Here is an 18,731-nt window from a genome sequence, read left to right on the forward strand (position 1 = left end):
AATGGTTTTGTGAATCCGGAAGGCAGCGATAGGGTGAGTGGCCACAGTCTTTTCCCCAGGGGTGGGCTAGTCTAAGGCTAGAGGGCATGGGGAGAAAGTTTTGAAGGGCTGTCCTTTACATACAGAGAGTGGGGTGTGGATGGAACGGACTGTCTGGGAGCTGGTGTCACTGGGGACAGGAAAACATATCACAGGCTCCGCTGCAGTCACAAGGATGGGATAGGGAAATGGACCAGCCAACAGCTTGGTGTGGACTGGTTCAGCTTCAGAAACTAGGCTGGCATAGACGGGTTGGGTCAAAGGGCCTGTTTCTGTGCTGTGTCCCTCAGTGACTCCATGTTTGAAGGGTGTGGAAACGAGACTGGTGTAAAAGGATCATATGATCTGAATGAACTCGCTCGAGGGGACGAATGGCCTCTGCCCTTGTCTGAAATTTCTCAATGTGTCATTGGATGGTCAGCAAACTCCAAAGCTCTTCGTGTCTTGGATACGGGCTTGTTCTTGATGCTTTGGAAGCCTACCATTCCGGAGAATTAGATTAGATTAGTTACAGTGTGGAAACAGGGCCTTTGGCCCAACAAGTCCACACCGACCCTCCAAAGAGCAACCCACCCAGACCCATTCCCCTACACCGAACACGATGGGCAATTTAGCATGGCCAATTCACCTAACCTGCACATTTTTAGTCTGTGGGAGGAAACCGGAGCACGGGTCTGTGGTGCTGTGAGGCAGCAGTGCTAACCACTGTGCTGCCCTCGTTCCAGAGAGAGAGAGGCTATTGGGCCGATGTTAATCTTTCAGAGTAATTGCACCTCGCAAGTCCTGGCTTCAGGCTGGAAGGTTTTGCTGGATTGCTAATTGCTGCTTTTCTCTCCCTGGTGAACAGATCCTGAAGAAATCCTGCATTGAGATTTTGGCTGCAGAACCATCAAGTATCTGTGCTGGAGGTAAGCAGTTACAAGCCAACTCCAGACACACTAAATATTCTCCTTTCTGGAGACCCAAGCCAGTTTAGTTCCTCCCCTTCGGGATGTTTCATTCCAATCAGAAAGTTTCCATTCTGCAGGAACAACAGAATTCCTATGAAAGAGAAGGGGGAGAGGGAAAAGGAGGTGGGATAGATAGTTTTCCAAAAGATCCGGTGTGGACTCAAGGGGGCCTGGGGGCTGATCTGCTCGCTTTGGGATGATGTGGACTGACACGCTCACTGGGCCTCAGGATGAGTTACCCCACTGTCCACACGGCTCTGTAGAATCAAACATGGACCTGCATTTGCGTAGCTGCCTTGAATGTCAGCATTCTTCTGGTCAAGCAGAGGTGTCACATTGAGCCAGAGATGTCATAGCACCCCCCCCCCCCACCCCCCCATCAGAGGCTTGCTCCAAGGGGTAGGTTTTGAGGAGTGTGTTGAAGTAGGAGAGTGAGGTGGGACCAATAGCAGGGAGGTGGATGGAGAGTTTTCCACTGTTTGCAGCCCAGGCAGCTGAAGGTACGGTTACCGATGGGAGACGATTGCAAGTCAGGGAGATGGGAGAGGCCAGAGTTCAACCAGTGCAGATATCTCTCAGGCTTGGGAAGGTTGGAGGGACTTGCAGAGACTGACGGATGGCTTTGACAGTATGAAGGAGCGTTATCTAACTGAGATTTCTGGTTGACTCAGACCCTTTATCCACTCAGTGCTGGGAAATGTCAGTGGTCCCACAGATGAGGGAGTGAACTGAGCAAACCTCAGCCCCCAACTGCAGGATCCCAACAGTGGCTGTCAGGAACATTACCTCACACTCACGTGTCACTTCCAATCCCACCAAACTATCCAGAAGCTGGTCTAGCAAAGAAGTATCCCTGTGAGGACTTGCTCACTGACACAAGCTTGTAGCCAAGTGAGAGAGAGAGAGCTGAGGCCATCCCTGCGATTGATTCTGCTGTTGTACGAAATGGAAGCTATCCAAATGGATTGACTGTAAAACATCATCATGGCAGTGCATCTTGCCAATGGCCAGCTGTTGCTTGAGAATGTAGTACAGCACTTAAATGGAAATGAGTGAACACGTGCTCAGTTTTTCCCTCTCCAACATTTCTGTTCACTGCATCCATCAGCTGAACCCAGCCGTCATCCTCACCATTCCCCTGCTGTTTTGCCTCTGGCCTTGCTCAACACCAACACTGCTTCCTGTTCAGTTTTTAACATCCCGCCCTGATTGTCATATCCCTTGGCTGCCCTTGTCCCCTTGTGGAACTTTGCACTGTCTCCATCTCTGTCTTCCCCAACTGTCTCAGATCTCTGCTTTTCTCCAATTCACTCACTGCACCTTCAGCAACCAAATCCAATGGCAGTTCCTCCAGAAATGTCTCTGCCTCTTTCTCCGTCTTTAAGGCCCCATATGAAACCCATCCCTTGCTCCATCTTACCTCATTTTTGGCTGGATAGGCCGGGACTTTTCTCCCTGGAGTGTAGGAGGCTGAGGGGTGACCATATCGAGGTTTCTAAATTCATGAGGGGCAATGTCAGGTGTCTTTTCAATGGGGTGGGGGGATTTCAAGACGACGGGGTATATTTGTCAGGTGAGAGGAGAGAGATTTAAAAACATGAGGGGCAATTATTTCACACAGAGAGTGGTTTGTTTGTGGAGTGAACATCCTGAGGAAGTGGTGGCTGTGGGTACATTTACAATGTTTAAAAGACATTTGGATAAGTTCATGAATAAGAAATATTTGGAGGTATATGGGCTAGGAGTAGGCAGCTGGGACCAGTTGAGTTTGGGGCGAAGGGTCTGTTTCTGTGCTATATGACTCTTTGGCTTTGTGTCTCGATCAGTCTGAGGGGTAAAAAAGCAAGACAAATCAAACTAAATGAGCCAAGTTGATGTTATAAATGCCCTGAAAGTCAATGCCTCAGATATTGGAAAGGCGTGCACTGGCTTTATTTAAGTGCACAGTGTGACTCTTGCTCCAGTTTGAGAAATCCCGCAGTGCAGAGGGAACTCGGGAAGGATGATCTCTCGGGTGTACTGTCCCTGTGCTTTGACAGTGGAAGTATGGGCGACAGGCGACAGCAAGCATTACATATCCCAGTGTATGGTCATTGTGACAGAAAAGAAATGAGCTGGGACAAAGGCAGGACTGCATGATTTTCCAAGCAGTGCACACTCAGGGAGAGTGCACACTCAGGGACAGTGCACACCGAGGGACAGTGCACACTCAGGGACAGTGCACACTCAGGGACAGAGCACACTCAGGGACAGTGTACACCAAGGGAGAGTGCACACTCAGGGACAGTGCACACCGAGGGACAGTGCACACTCTGGGACAGGGCACACCGAGGGACAATGCACACTCAGGGACAGTGCACACTCAGGGACAGTGTACACTCAGAGTCAGTGCACACCGAGGGACAGTGCACACCAAGGGAGAGTGCACACTCAGGGACAGTGCACACCGAGGGACAGTGCACCCTCAGGGACAGTGCACCCTCAGGGACAGTGCACACCGAGGGACAGTGCACACTCAGGTACAGTGCACACTGAGGGACAGTGCACACAGAGGGACAGTGCACACTCAGGGACAGTGCACACTGAGGGACAGTGCACACTGAGGGACAGTGCACACCGAGGGACAGTGGACACTCTGGGACAGGGCACACCGAGGGACAATGCACACTCAGGGACAGTGCACACTCAGGGACAGTGTACACTCAGAGTCAGTGCACACCGAGGGACAGTGCACACCAAGGGAGAGTGCACACTCAGGGATAGTGCACACCGAGGGACAGTGCACCCTCAGGGACAGTGCACCCTCAGGGACAGTGCACACCGAGGGACAGTGCACACTCAGGTACAGTGCACACTGAGGGACAGTGCACACTGAGGGACAGTGCACACCGAGGGACAGTGGACACTGAGGGACAGTGCACACTGAGGGACAGTGCACACTCATGGACAGTGCACACCGAGGGACAGTGCACACTCAGGGACAGTGCACACCGAGGTACAGTGCACACTCAGGGTCAGTGCACACTCAGGGACAGTGCACACCGAGGGACAGTGTACACTGAGGGACAGTGCATACTCAGGGACAGTGTACACTCAGGGACTGTGCACACCGAGGGAGAGTGCACACTCAGGGACAGTGCACACCAAGGGACAGTGCACACTGAGAGACAGTGCACACCGAGGGACAGTGCACACTCAGGGACAGTGCACACCGAGGGACAGTGCACACTGAGGGACAGTGCACACCGAGGGACAGTGCACACTCAGGGACAGTGCACACTCAGGGACAGTGCACACCGAGGGACAGTGCACACTCAGGGAGAGTGCACCCTCAGGGACAGTGCACACTCAGGGACAGTGCACCCTCAGGGACAGTGCACACTCAGGGACAGTGCACCCTCAGGGACAGGGCACACCGAGGGACAGTGCACACTCAGGGACAGTGCACACTCAGGGACAGTGCACACTCAGGGACAGTGCACACCGAGGGACAGTGCACACTCAGGGACAGTGCACTCTGAGGGACAGTGCACACTCAGGGTCAGTGCACACTCAGGGACAGTGCACACCGAGGGACACTGTACACTGAGGGACAGTGCATACTCAGGGACAGTGTACACTCAGGGACAGTGCACACCGAGGGACAGTGCACACTCAGGGACAGTGCACACCGAGGGACAGTGCACACCCAGGGACAGTGCACACCGAGGGAGAGTGCACACTCAGGGACAGTGCACACTCAGGGACAATGCACACCGACGGACAGTGTACACTCAGGGACAGTGCACACCGAGGGACAGTGTACACTCCGAGGGACAGTGTACACTCAGGGACAGTGCACACGTAGGTACAGTGCACACTCAGGGACAGTGCACACTCAGGAACAGAGCACCCCGAGGGACAGTGCACACTCAGGGACAGTGCACACTCGGGGACAGTGCCCCCTCAGGGACAGTGCACATCGAGGGACAGTGCACACCGACGGACAGTGTACACTCAGGGACAGTGCACACCGAGGGACAGTGCACAGTCAGGGACAGTGCACACTGAGAGACAGTGCACACCGAGGGACAGTGTACACTCAGGGACAGTGCACACCGAGGGACAGTGCACACTCAGGGACAGTGCACACTGAGAGACAGTGCACACCGAGGGACAGTGCACACTCAGGGACAGTGCACACTCAGGGACAATGCACACTGAGGGACAGTACACGCTCAGGGACCGTGCACACTGAGCAGTGCACACTCAGGGAGAGTGCACACCGAGGGACAGTGCACCCTCAGGGACCGTGCACACTCAGGGACAGTGCACACTGAGGGACAATGCACACTCAGGGACAGTGCACACTCAGGGATAGTGCCCCCTCAGAGAGAGTGCACACTCAGGGACAGTGCACACCGAGAGACAGTGCACACTCAGGGACAGTGCACACCGAGGGACAGTGCACACTGAGAGACAGTGCACACCGAGGGACAGCGCACACTCAGGGACAGTGCCCACTCAGGGAGAGTGCACACCGAGGGACAGTGCACACTCAGGGACAGTGCACACTCAGGGACAATGCACACTCAGGGACAGTGCACACCGAGGGACAGTGCACACTCAGGGACAGTGCACATTAAGGGACAGTACACACTGAGGGACAGTGCACGCTCAGGGACCGTGCACACTGAGGGACAGCGCACACTCAGGGACAGTGCCCACTCAGGGAGAGTGCACACCGAGGGACAGTGCACACTCAGGGACAGTGCACATCGAGGGACAGTGCACCCTCAGAGACCGTGCACGCTCAGGGACAGTGCACACTGAGGGACAGTGCACACTCAGGGACAGTGCACACTGAGGGATAGTGCACACCGAGGGACAGTGCACACTCAGGGACAGTGCACCCTCAGGGACAGTGCACCCTCAGGGAGAGTGCACACTCAGGGAGAGTGCACACCGAGGGACAGTGCACACTCAGGGACAGTGCATGCTCACGGACAGTGCACCCTCAGGGACAGTGCACACCGAGGGACAGTGCACACTCAGGGACAGTGCACACTGAGGGACAGTGCACACTCAGGGACAGTGCACACCGAGGGACAGTGCACACTCAGGGACAGTGCACCCTCAGTGACAGTGCACCCTCAGGGAGAGTGCACACTCAGGGAGAGTGCACACCGAGGGTCAGTGCACACTGAGGGACAGTGCACGCTCAGGGACAGTGCACCCTCAGGGACAGTGCACACCGAGGGACAGTGCACACTCAAGGACAGTGCACACTCAGGGACAGTGCACACTGAGGGACAGTGCACACTCAGGGACAATGCACACTCAGGGACAGTGCACACCGAGGGACAGTCCACACACAGGGACAGTGCACATTGAGGGACAGTGCACACCGAGGGACAGTGCACGCTCTGGGACAGTGCACACTCAGGGAGAGTGCACACTGAGGGACAGTGCACACCGAGGGACAGTGCACACTCAGGGACAGTGCACACTGAGGGACAGTGCACACTCAGGGACAGTGCACACTCAGGGAGAGTGCACACCGAGGGACAGTGCACACTCAGGGACAGTGCAACTGAGGGACAGTGCACACTCAGGGACAGTGCACACTGAGGGACAGTGCACACTCAGGGACAGTGCACCCTCAGGGACAGTGCACACTCAGGGAGAGTGCACACTGAGGGACAGTGCACACTGAGGGACAGTGCACACTCAGGGAGAGTGCACACCGAGGGACAGTGCACACTCAGGGACAGTGCACACTGAGGGACAGTGCACACTCAGGGACAGTGCACACTGAGGGACAGTGCACACTCAGGGACAGTGCACCCTCAGGGACAGTGCACACTCAGGGAGAGTGCACACTGAGGGACAGTGCACACTGAGGGACAGTGCACACTCAGGGACAGTGCACATCGAGGGACAGTGTACACTCTGGGACAGTGCACACTGAGGGACAGTGCACACCGAGGGACAGTGCACACCGAGGGACAGTTTACACTCTGGGACAGTGCACACTCGGGGACAGGGCACACCGAGGGACAGTGCACACCGAGGGACAGTGCACACCGAGGGACAGTGCACACTGAGGGACAGTGCACACCGAGGGACAGTGCACACTCAGGGACAGTGCACACTCAGGGACAGTGCACACCGAGGGACAGTGCACACCGAGGGACAGTGTACACTCTGGGACAGTGCACACTCAGGAACAGTCCACACCGAGGGACAGTGCACACTGAGGGACAGTGCACACCGAGGGACAGTGTACACTCTGGGACAGTGCACACTCAGGAACAGTCCACACCGAGGGACAGTGCACACTGAGGGACAGTGCACACCGAGGGACAGTGCTCACTGAGGGACAGTGCACACCGAGGGACAGTGCACACTCAGGGACAGTGCACACCGAGGGACAGTGCACACCGAGGGACAGTGCACTCTCAGGAAGTGTGCACCCTCGGGGACAGTGCACACTCAGGGAGAGTGCACCCTCAGGGACAGAGCACACTCAGGGACAGTGCACACTGAGGGACAGTGCACACCGAGGGACAGTGCACACCGAGAGACAGTGCACACTCAGGGACAGTGCACACTGAGGGACAGTGCACCCTCAGGGACAGTGCACACTCAGGCACAGTGCACACCGAGGGACAGTGCACACTCAGGGACAGTGCACACTCAGGCACAGTGCACACCGAGGGACAGTGTACACTCTGGGACAGTGCACACTCGGGGACAGGGCACTCCGAGGGACAGTGCACCCTCAGGGACAGTTCACACCGAGGGACAGTGCACACTGAGGGACAGTGCACACCGAGGGACAGTGCACACTCAGGGACAGTGCACACAGAGGGACAGTGCACACTCAGGGACAGTGCACACTGAGGGACAGTGCACACCGAGGGACAGTGCACACTCAGGGACAGTGCACACTGAGGGACAGTGCACACCGAGGGACAGTGCACACCGAGGGACAGTGCACACTCGGGGACAGGGCACTCCGAGGGACAGTGCACCCTCAGGGACAGTGCACACCGAGGGACAGTGCACACTGAGGGACAGTGCACCCTCAGGGACAGTGCACACTTAGGGACAGTGCACACCGAGGGACAGTGCACACTGAGGGACAGTGCACACTCAGGGACAGTGCACACTGAGGGACAGTGCACCCTCAAGGACAGTGCACACTTAGGGACAGTGCACACCGAGTGACAGTGCACACCGAGTGACAGTGCACACTGAGGGACAGTGCACACCGAGGGACAGTGCACACTCAGGGACAGTGCACACTGAGGGACAGTGCACACTGAGGGACAGTGCACCCTCAGGGACAGTGCACACTTAGGGACAGTGCACACCGAGGGACAGTGCACACTGAGGGACAGTGCACACTCAGGGACAGTGTACACTGAGGGACAGTGCACACTCAGGGACAGTGCACACTCAGGGACAGAGCACACTCAGGGACAGTGCACACCGAGGGACAGTGGACACTGAGGGACAGTGCACACCGAGGGACAGTGCACACTGAGGGACAGTGCACACTCAGGGACAGTGCACACTTAGGGACAGTGCACACCGAGGGATAGTGCACACTCAGGGACAGTGCACACCGAGGGACAGTGCACACTGAGGGACAGTGCACACTGAGGGACAGTGCACACTGAGGGACAATGCACACCGATTCGTCCAGCCGTGTGGTAGTAGCCCACGTCCAGCCCAACAGTGATTCCTTTGTTCCAGAGGAGATGGTATGGGAGAGGACAAGGACAGCTGAGTCAGGTAACCTCTCCATTGGAGTACTGGAATTGGGACAAACCCCCCCCAAAAAAGGAGTCCTGTGTTTCAGGAACATATTGGTGTAGTGGGGGGGCAGGAGGCAGAAGATGGAGTACAGATGGAGGTTGGTGCTTGTAATGATGGGAGGATATGGATGTGGGAATCCAGCTCAGACTCAGGGACTTGGTGCTGAAGCCAGGGAATGGAACAAAAAATGGGGCCAGAGTTTGCAGCTTGGACCAAGACTGAGGAACATGGCCTTTGGTTCTCCCTGCTTCAGGAGGAAATTGTGCCTCATCCAGAAGTGGGCCCGAAACCATGTGCCAATGCAGAGAGGTGGGAGTAGGTATCATCTGCCAGAGACCTGTAGGTAGCGTGGGGAATGGGCGAAAGGAAGAGGCGAACAACTACCTGATAGGTATTGGGGGGTGGGGGGTGGGGTGGGGGGGCAGAGGAGGTGACATGGTGGTCACCCCACCGGATCAATGATCACCTTCTGGTGGAGTCTGCGAGAAGGAGCTCGCCCAGTGGTGACCCCCCCTAGCGACTGTTCATTGTTTAGTTTCCAGGGCCATCCAATTTGTTCACGTCCACGAGGGAGGGAAAGGTACCATCCTTGCCCAGTCTGACCCACAGCACCTGCAGGCTGGGGACACACAGGGCAGACAAGAGCAAGCTACAGGGGTGTGGGCATTGCGAAGGAGGGGGTGGTGGTGGTTGTGGTCTCAGAGAGGGGTGGGGGACATTTACCAAGTCAGGACTCCACCAGCCTACCCCATTGATGGTGCACTGTCAGGATACTGAAGCACCCCTGAGATTACTGCCTCCCTCCCATTGATGTTGGGGATAGTGACAGGTCTGTAACTGTCCCAGTTTAGGCAAGGACTTGTGGCTTGTGCAACAGTCTCTGCTCAGCTCCAGAGAAGTAACCCGACTGTTTTCTCACCTACAAAACCAGCAACTGTCCTGAAGTGATTGGGGGAGGGGGGGGACCATTGCTGTAGAGGAACTTTGAGGCTCCACATCCTGGTGCATAATGCAGAGTGTCTTTATAGATGACCCTGGAGCCTTCAGAGCCTGATGGGAGCAGCGTTACACAGAGGCTCCTCATCACTAACAGTAACTTGCAGCATTTCTGGGACAAGGATATCTGTTGTAGCCTTGTGCACAGTCAACCTTACCAGTCATGATGTCAGGGCTTGGATTTTACTCCAACTCCTTGCCTTTTGCTAACATGATGACAGCAATGAGTGAATTGAAAACAGAGACGGCAGAATAAGATTTGGTAGGCGTGTGATCCAAAAGCTGCTTTCCATCAGGGACTTCTAATTTTTTTGGAATTGGAATAGAAAACAGCTCAGACCATTGGCCACACTTGAGGTAATTTAATCCACCAGCTCTGACAGAAGACCATGGTGCATTCCAAAGACTATACATTTGGGGTTGGTTTGGGTGAATCAGCTCAGTGCTGAGATTCCGGTTTCTCATCACTGGAATATCTTGAGGTCGTGTTACCTGAGCAGGGAGGACCCCTGTGCTGTCCAAGCTAACAGCAGCAATACAATGGGGTCCAGGGTGTGTTCGTAGCCCAGAGAACATTGTCCCTACTTCAACCGGATCTGGGGATTACACGCAGCGTGGGTTGGTGGGCACGTGTGACACCACACTGACTGGTAATCCAGTGACTCAATTCATTTGCACCTGGGACTTCGCTTAACCTGGCATTTTCTATTCTGCAGAAACATTCCAGGTCGTTGTGAAGGGGAATGGATTTTCCCACGCTCGTAGTGTGGACAAAGTACGCTGCAGTTTCAAAATTAACGACACGGTGACCCTCAGTAAGTATACCGCATGACCTCCAGGAAGGACTTACTTTCGGCATGGTTTGGAGGGTGTGGGGGGGGTGTGAGGAATTAAGATCATTTCAGGTGACTCCCCTCTGATTGAAATAACAAGTAACCATGTGCAAGCAAATGGCGTGGCTTTGCAAACTCTTCAACCTTGCCAAAGGGAGACCAGCTTTCGGTCATGCACTCAGCAGAAATAGGACACCAAAAACGAGACTTGGAGCAAGGGATGCAAACAGAAGTTGCCGGAAAAATCTCAGCAGGTCTGTCAGCATCCATGTGGAGAGAAATCAGAGTTCACGTTTCGGGTCCTGTCATCCTTCCTCACAACTCACTCGAGCGGAAACGTGAACTCTGGTTTCTCTCCACACGGATGCTGCCAGACCTGCTGAGATTTTTCCGGCAACTTCTGTTGTTGTCCCTGAATTCCAGCACCCACAGTTCTTTTGGTCTTTATTGAAGAAAGAGACACCGTTTCACACAGGATGAGAAGAGGGTGCTGATTGGTTGGGCCATCGTTGGCACTATGAGACAGTTAACTGTCAATCTTCATTCTCAGAGCAGGTTCTGATTGGTCAGAGTGTCGCTATGGCAGAGTTTGGCTGCCTCCATGTTGACTTGCATTTTAAAAGAGCAATGTCAGGTGCAAATTGCTTTTCGTCTCCAAATGACAGGGTCCTGCCTGTCGATGCCTGAAATTCCACAGTGCCTCTGTGGTATGGGCTGCTGCTGAACCCACTTTGAAACACATTAGCTGGGTGCAGCTTCGATTTGACAAGATCATGGTTGGGAAGGAGAGAAGAATTTGTGATGGATCCCTTTTCTTGCTTGCGACCAAATAAAGCAGGACTAGCAATCAAGGCTGAGGTGGGGAAGGGGTGGGAATGAAAGGGGATAGAACATCCCACCCCCCACTTCCTCCCAAGGGCACCCAACTGGACAGGTTCCAGCAACAACAGGGAGATCATTGCCCCCATCCTGCACCTATCTGCTGCACGCAGACATTGTCCTGTCCAACAATTCCCGCAACACCGCCCCCTCAACTCTTCCTGACTCTACTGTGGTCAGACAGTAACATCAGTTGAAGCACAGGCGAAGACCTCCACTGTATTATCCAGGGAGCTTTTTGCTCTGCTATCCTTCCATTTCTGGCCTTCTGAGTGCCCCCTCATTCCTCTATCATCCACAGCCATGGGTTTGTTTGCCTGGGCCGTGAGCTCCCTCTCTAAACCTTTCCACCTCCATCCACATTGAAAGTGCCTGTGTGACTGACTACCACCTTGTTGATCATGTCTGTCTAACCCCCTCAGCCGCCATGGGACATGGGTATAAGCTGGAGTTGTGGAAGCTTGTGACTGCATCACGTTGCTGTGTAAAGTTCACTGGGAGCTGTCAGGGAAGCCTCCCACCTCCTGACATTGTGATTTGGGTGAAAGATGTGGCCGTGTCAATGGGGATTTTGACAAAATATTCAGTGATTATGTTGATGTACATTGTATATGTGGATGTTCTGACAATGTGTATGGTGACATAAATGTATGTATGATGGAGATGATGAATTACATCATATATATGGTGGCTGTGGTGATTTTGATGCTATCTGGGTCTTTGTGGTGATATGTTTAGTGATGTTGATTATAAATGAGGTGTTATGGATGAGGCCAGGCCACTCAAAACATTGTTAAGCAGGCAGCCCCAGACCATAACTTTGCAATTCGTTTCAGTTGGTGGACAGTGAAAATTACCTGGAGTAAGTTAGCGAGGTTGACTGCCAGACAGACAGAAATTTATTCACAAAATCCCACAATGAAACATAAAGCAGAGAATGAAGAACCCCTACAGAACTCAGTCTATCCAAACTAGACTTCATTATGCTGTTCCAAAAATACACAACAGTCCCAAGAAGCAAACCCCTTAAACACAGAGTAAAAATGAAACACAGCCTAGCAGATTGAAGTTTGAAGTGAAGAAGGAGAGAGAGAGAGAAGGTGCAGTCTCAAACCTGCCTGACTTCACACCAGCCACTGCTGAACCAAACTAACTCCGAACTCTGAACTCATTGGATCAGCTGGAGAGCTGGCCACTCCCCCTTGACTACACAAGTTACTGACAAAAACAACAAAGTTTTGGCCTGAGCACCCATTTGTTAACGTACAAACGAAAAGGCCTCCCAATACCCTTTTCATCCCTGGACCAGTTCAGCCGGTTTGGCCCCTGGGCTGGTTTCCGACCCCGCTGAAAATAAATCAAGGACTTGGAGGCCTTGACTTTGTGACAATAGGGTGATGCATCCGGTGACTGTGGTGAGTTTGCTGGTGGAGATGGTGAGTTTGATATTGGGTACAATGATGGTGGTGATAGATACAGGGTGATAATTATCTCCATAGATCTATACAATGTGGTGAGACCTTCAGGGGTAATGGTTTGATTACTCCCAAGGGGCATGTCTTGATCGAATACTGAGATTCCTAGAGAGGATCCCTTGCCCAACGCACACCCTGATGAGACATCCTTGGCTGTTGGGAGCTGCCTCTCCCCCTTTGAGTTGAAAAGTCAACTGGGGGGGGAATGAAATGTTGGACCTGACGGCAGGGTGGAGAGGGGGCTGCAACGTTTCAAACCACCTTCAAGAGTCAATGCCCAAATTGTGCAGCGACCAGGTGCGGAGAGGAATATGAAATGAACTCATCCTCAGTCCGCAGGCGAAAGGAACACTTGTTCCCAGAAGCTTCCCCTTCCAATAGAATCACATTGGAATGGTGAGGAAGCTCAGAATATTACCTGAATGAGCAGAGCCAAAGGGAGAATAGAGAGCAGTGAGATTTAAGGGGTCATACTGTGTGGAGTCAGCTCACAGCACCTCACAGAATCAGAGTTCTCCAATTGTGGCTATTAACCTGGTCCAATCAGGGAGCCCTGGCTGACGGATAGAAACAGGAAGGTCACTCTGAGAGCTGGCTCTGAGGGAGCTGGGTCAATGTCATTTCCCTCTCCATGCGTAACTAAAGGCTGACAGGACACTGACCTCTGTCGAGCTATCTCGCTGCCTGCTGATGACACTCTGTTCAGCAGATGACAGGAGGCAGAGGCATCATTAAAGAATGACAATGAGGCATGGGTGAGTGGATGGCATTTTCAGATGAGCAACTACCCTCGACTGCTTTCGTGCTGACTTTTCCCTCTTGCTCCGAGAGATGCAAGCTGACATGGGGACTCTGGCCCACACCCTTTCACCAGCCTCCTGTGGTCCCAGCTCAGTCAAGTAGTTTTACACTACTCCGATGAGTCACCTTGCAGCCACCAGCCGGAATCTGATGCCTTGTTCAGTGGGAGTGGCGGATTGAAACTTTAATTAACATGGGGACCCCCCCGCCCCCCCAGCCACCTCTCCCACCCCAGGCAGGGAGAGACAGCCATCTTTCAGGTCTTCATTTTGGCCAAATTCAAACCTGGCTCCCAGAAGGTGAGAAAGGGCCAGTATCTAAGCCCCATTAGCTGTGACCCTCTGGGAACAGACTGCACTGTTGGACATCACTGTTCAGCCTTACCGTTGCTAACAGAGGAAGCTGTACCAGGTAGCACTTTGGTATGAGCCCTCTGAAATGGGGAACACACTCACAAAGGTGGCTGTCTTCACCTCCATTCCATCTCCAAAGGGTCCTGGATCCATCCGGGAAAGGACCACAGAGAATTCCTGGCTCTCGCAAGCTCCCAGGGCAAACTCAGGAGTTGCATGTGCAGCAGGAAAGAGAAAAAGGATTGTCGGAGGGGAAGGGTACCGTCTTTGCAATGACATCGCAATCAGAAGGGCAACCTTCAATGTGAATTTGCATTTAACTGGTGACTGAAGCAGAGTCAAATATCTAAAGGTGCATTGCAGGAATCTAACACGCCAGACTCTGACCCCGAGATGGGTGAAGAGATACGGCTCAGGGGTTGATGAGAAACCTGATCAAGGGGGAGGGTTTTTAATTCTTCAGAAAGAGAAAAGGCAAGCCCAGAGGTTCAGGGAGAGTATTTCGGAACTTAGAACCCAGGCAACTCAAGGCTCAGTGTCTAACGGTGGGGCAGTTAACAGAAAAGGTACACATTAAGAGGCCAAGAATTGGAGCAGTGCAGAGACGATGGCTGATTGAAGGCGATAACTGAGGTAGGGAGGGGTGAAGCTAAGGAGGCAGATAAGGGGGGGGCACTACTTTCAGACAGAACTGACCCTGAGTATTCAGAGTAAAGGACTGGTGGCTGCAGTTATTTGTCAGCATTGATGGTGGGCACACACATTGCATCGCTTTGATGAGGACGTGAGTAATGAGATTCTGCGAGTTAAATCAAACGGGAGGCAGTAAACGCAGGAAGATTCTCTCACTCAGCAGGTTGATGGCGAAAAGGCAATCAGTCCAGCCGTGATCTCATTGAACGGCAGAGCAGACCTGAGGGGCTGAATGGCTTCCTGCTACTCCTGGGTGTTCTGGTCTGAGTTAGCATTGCAGTGAAGAACTACAGGAGGGTGGAGAGTGCCTTTCTGTACAAGAGAGCTCTCATGGGGAGCAGCAAAAGCATGAGCAGTCTCATTGGGGAGCTTCAGGAGATGGACGAGAATGTTTTCACAAATAGGTAACTTTTGGCCTGTGTAACAGCAAGAGAGTGTGTGTGAATTTCTGAAAGGGGCTCAATTGCGTCTGTTTTTTTTCCCCTCTCTCTCTCTCTCTGTGTCTTCCAGCTAAAAAGCCTTTGGTGGTGGAAGACACCTACTTGCTCTGTCCTGCTCCAGTGCTACAGGAAGTTGACGGGTACGTTGAGATTCTCTATTTTCCTCCCCTTCCCGTTCCCACACCCCCACATGCTTGGCTGCTGGCGCACCATTGGTCAGGCACAGCATTTTGTAATGGAGCACAGTCTCTCAGTAAAATACCACGGCCAAACACAGACACAAAGTCACAGCCTCCTGTCTGAACGTTCAATTTCCGTCCTCGTGAGAGCGAGACTCAAAGACATGCATCGTCTGCCTCCAATGAAGCTACACTTTGGTGCAGAGATCAAGGTAACAAAAGCAACGAGAAGGAAGACATTTTGCAGCGTGCTGTGTTTTGCATGGGGCTGATGCCAAAGTGGAGCTCCAAACTAAATAGTGGAGTGATACAGCCTTGGAAACCGAGCAGCTGCCAGATGCCGGTGACACAAGGCAGTATACAGTCCAGGTCTCTGTGCTCTAAACTCCCTGGGCTATAAGGCCTGAAATAAACAAGGCCACAAACAGCCCCCAAGGAGAGCATTTCCAGAGAACCCCTCAACCGTAATACCAATGTTAACTTGGAAACCCAATCCCTCAGCGATCCACGCATGGTGACATGGGAAAATCTCCCAGTGCAACCACCAAACAAGCCCAAAGCGACTTTTAATGTCACTGTTGGTGTGTGAGCTACATGCCAGGAAGTAGTGTACAGCAAGCTCCCACAAACACACATGACCCAAGGATCACACCACCAGATTATGGCAGAGCTGCCTGGTGAAGGGGCGGGGGTGGGGGAGGGGAGAAAGAGTTCCCGTGCTCTCCTTCAAATTAACACCGACAGATCTTTCATGCCCCAACCCCCTTCCTGGGTACAAAGCAGGGGGCTTCAGTTCAGGACTGTCTGACTGAGTGTCACGCTCCCTCAGTAATGGAGGGGGGAGGACTCTCAGCCTGGAACCTCTCAGTTCACCCATTGGACTGGGACTTGTCTTTCAGATTCTGTTCCTGAAGCGTTGGACTCTACCACCTCAGTAGGAGTTGGGGAGTCGGGGGAAGAGATTGGTAAGAAAAGCTAATCAGTTCAAAGCACTGGGAGATAAAGGATGGCTCTGTCCAAACCTGTTGGCAATGGGTTCCCCAGCAAGGTACAACGCCAAGATGTCAACACTGAGAGACAGCAGGTTAACGCAGCCTTCCCACCACACACCTCTCAGTCAGTAGGCAGAGGACTCTCATGTCACAAGGAAGTGAAGGAAGTTTGGAAATAAATGCCAGGGGTCGCTCATCATGACCTTGAACCTTCCCTTGGTTATTCCGAGGAACCTCAAAGTGCCCGTGAGGGAAGGGAAACTGTTGCACATCTGTGTGATTCCAGGCTCACGTGGTTAACTCGTGAATGCCCCTTTCACTCCATTCAAGGGCAAACAGGGGAGGGGATGGCCTAGTGGTACTGTCATGGGACTGTTAATCCGGAGCCCGAAGTCATGTTCTGGGGAGGGGTGGGGGGGTAGCTGGGTTTGAATCCTGCTCCAGCAGGCAGTGCAATTTGAATTCAATGTAAATCTGGAATTAAAGAAAATGATGACGACCATGAATCCTTGTCATGTCCTTTCAGGAAGGAAATCTGCCATCCTTACCTGGTCTGGCCTACATGTGACTCCAGACCCATAGCAATGCGTTTAACTCTCAACTGTCCTCTGGACAATGAGGGGTTGGCCATGGTCAGAATGTCCTTGCCCCATGAATGAATTAAAAAACATGGTGATGCTCAGCAAACACTAACCCTGCCAGCGATGACCAGCTCCCGAGAGGGAAGAGAGAAATGCCTGACTCAAATCGCATTGACCAGGGAATGTCTTGCTTCATCCCTCATTATCCACATCCGACAGCCCACTCTCTCCCCTCTCCACACTCGCCCTGAGTCCATCCAAAGGCTTCTCTGTTCTCCGTGCCCACTCCCTGCCCAACGTCTACTGATACCACTGGAACAACCCGCCCAACATGCATACACACACACACACACAGACACACACACAGACACACACACGCACAGACACACACACAGACACACACACACATATCCCCAAAGGGCTGGTGTCAAAGGTGATCCTGGATAGATAGCGATGGGTCAGCTCTCCAGGGTTGGGTTTGACTTGACCGTGGGGGTCTGACCCTCGCACCCCTCTCCCGCCTCACACCTCGCTCTGGAGTGGTTGTGAGGGGGAGCAACATGCCAGTGCTGGAGAACTGGGTATTGTTCGGACTGTGGGGCAGGAGCCCAGGCTGAGAACTACAGCCTACCAACCAAGTGAAGCCCTGGGGATTCAGGCAGTGCCTGGGGATGTCAGAGACATGAGGATGGGGGATTGGGGGTTAGGGTTGGGGGGAAACCAGACAGCAGCCTCCATCTTGGACAGGCCCACCCCTTTCCTTTTCCTTTCAGGCCAAGATTGTGAAGTGAAACCAAAGCTGGGCAGTGCTGCTTACACTGACCCATATACTGTAGTGGCTGGTCCAGTCAGTGGCTCATTGCCAACACCAAGGAATGGTGGGCAGGCAGGTTTCAGTGCCAGACCAGCCCAACAGATGGCTGTGTGTGTGTGTGTCTGTGTGTGTGTGTGTGTCTGTCTGTGTCTGTGTGTGTGTGTGTGTGTGTCTGTGTGTGTGTGTCTGTCTGTGTCTGTGTCTGTGTCTGTGTGTGTGTGTGTGTGTCTGTGTGTGTGTGTCTGTGTCTGTGTGTGTGTGTGTGTCTGTGTGTGTGTGTGTGTGTCTGTGTGTGTGTCTGTGTGTGTGTGTCTGTGTGTGTGTGTGTGTGTGTGTGTGTGTGTCTGTCTGTCTGTGTCTGTGTGTGTGTGTGTCTGTGTGTGTGTCTGTGTGTGTGTGTCTGTGTCTGTGTCTGTCTGTGTGTGTGTGTCTGTGTGTGTGTGTGTGTCTGTGTGTGTGTGTGTGTGTGTCTGTCTGTGTCTGTGTGTGTGTGTCTGTGTGTGTGTGTGTGTGTCTGTGTGTCTGTGTGTCTGTGTGTCTGTGTGTGTCTGTGTGTCTGTGTGTGTGTGTGTGTCCGTCCGTGCGTGCCTGTGAATGTGAGAGAGAGAGAGTGTCTGAACTGTGTGTGTATGTTTCCAGGTTCAGATTTGGCAGGGATTTAACTTTTCCCATATTTCCATGCTATTTCCATTGAACTGGAGCCAGGTTGGAACTTCAAAGGTGCATTGCATTGGAGTGGATTTACAGAACCTGGAGTTCAGGTTGGAGAGATGGTTTTCCGGGATCTGAGTGAGTGAGGAAGTTTGATGCCAAGCTGGTTTTGATTTGTTTGTTTTGTATTGAGCAAGGCACCTTGGTCTGCTTCAGTATAACCCAAAGAGCGAGCAGGGTTGGTGATGG

General features: G+C 53.1%; 1 protein-coding gene across 2 annotated transcripts in view; it reads left to right on the forward strand.

The window, feature by feature from the left end:
• LOC122543053 (anthrax toxin receptor 1-like) overlaps positions 1 to 18,731 on the forward strand; it is a 143,971-nt gene that overhangs the window by 54,193 nt on the left and 71,047 nt on the right. For both annotated transcript variants that reach the window (XM_043681251.2, XM_043681250.2), the window contains exons 9-11: positions 887 to 947; positions 10,508 to 10,606; positions 15,336 to 15,405. In XM_043681251.2, the coding sequence (XP_043537186.1) occupies positions 887 to 947; positions 10,508 to 10,606; positions 15,336 to 15,405 (230 nt within the window). The remainder of the gene's footprint in view (positions 1 to 886; positions 948 to 10,507; positions 10,607 to 15,335; positions 15,406 to 18,731) is intronic.

Source organism: Chiloscyllium plagiosum, unplaced genomic scaffold (assembly GCF_037043375.1).
Source record: "Chiloscyllium plagiosum isolate Xiang-an unplaced genomic scaffold, Cpla_swu_hap1 HiC_scaffold_48, whole genome shotgun sequence".
Classification (NCBI taxonomy): Eukaryota; Metazoa; Chordata; class Chondrichthyes; order Orectolobiformes; family Hemiscylliidae; genus Chiloscyllium; species Chiloscyllium plagiosum.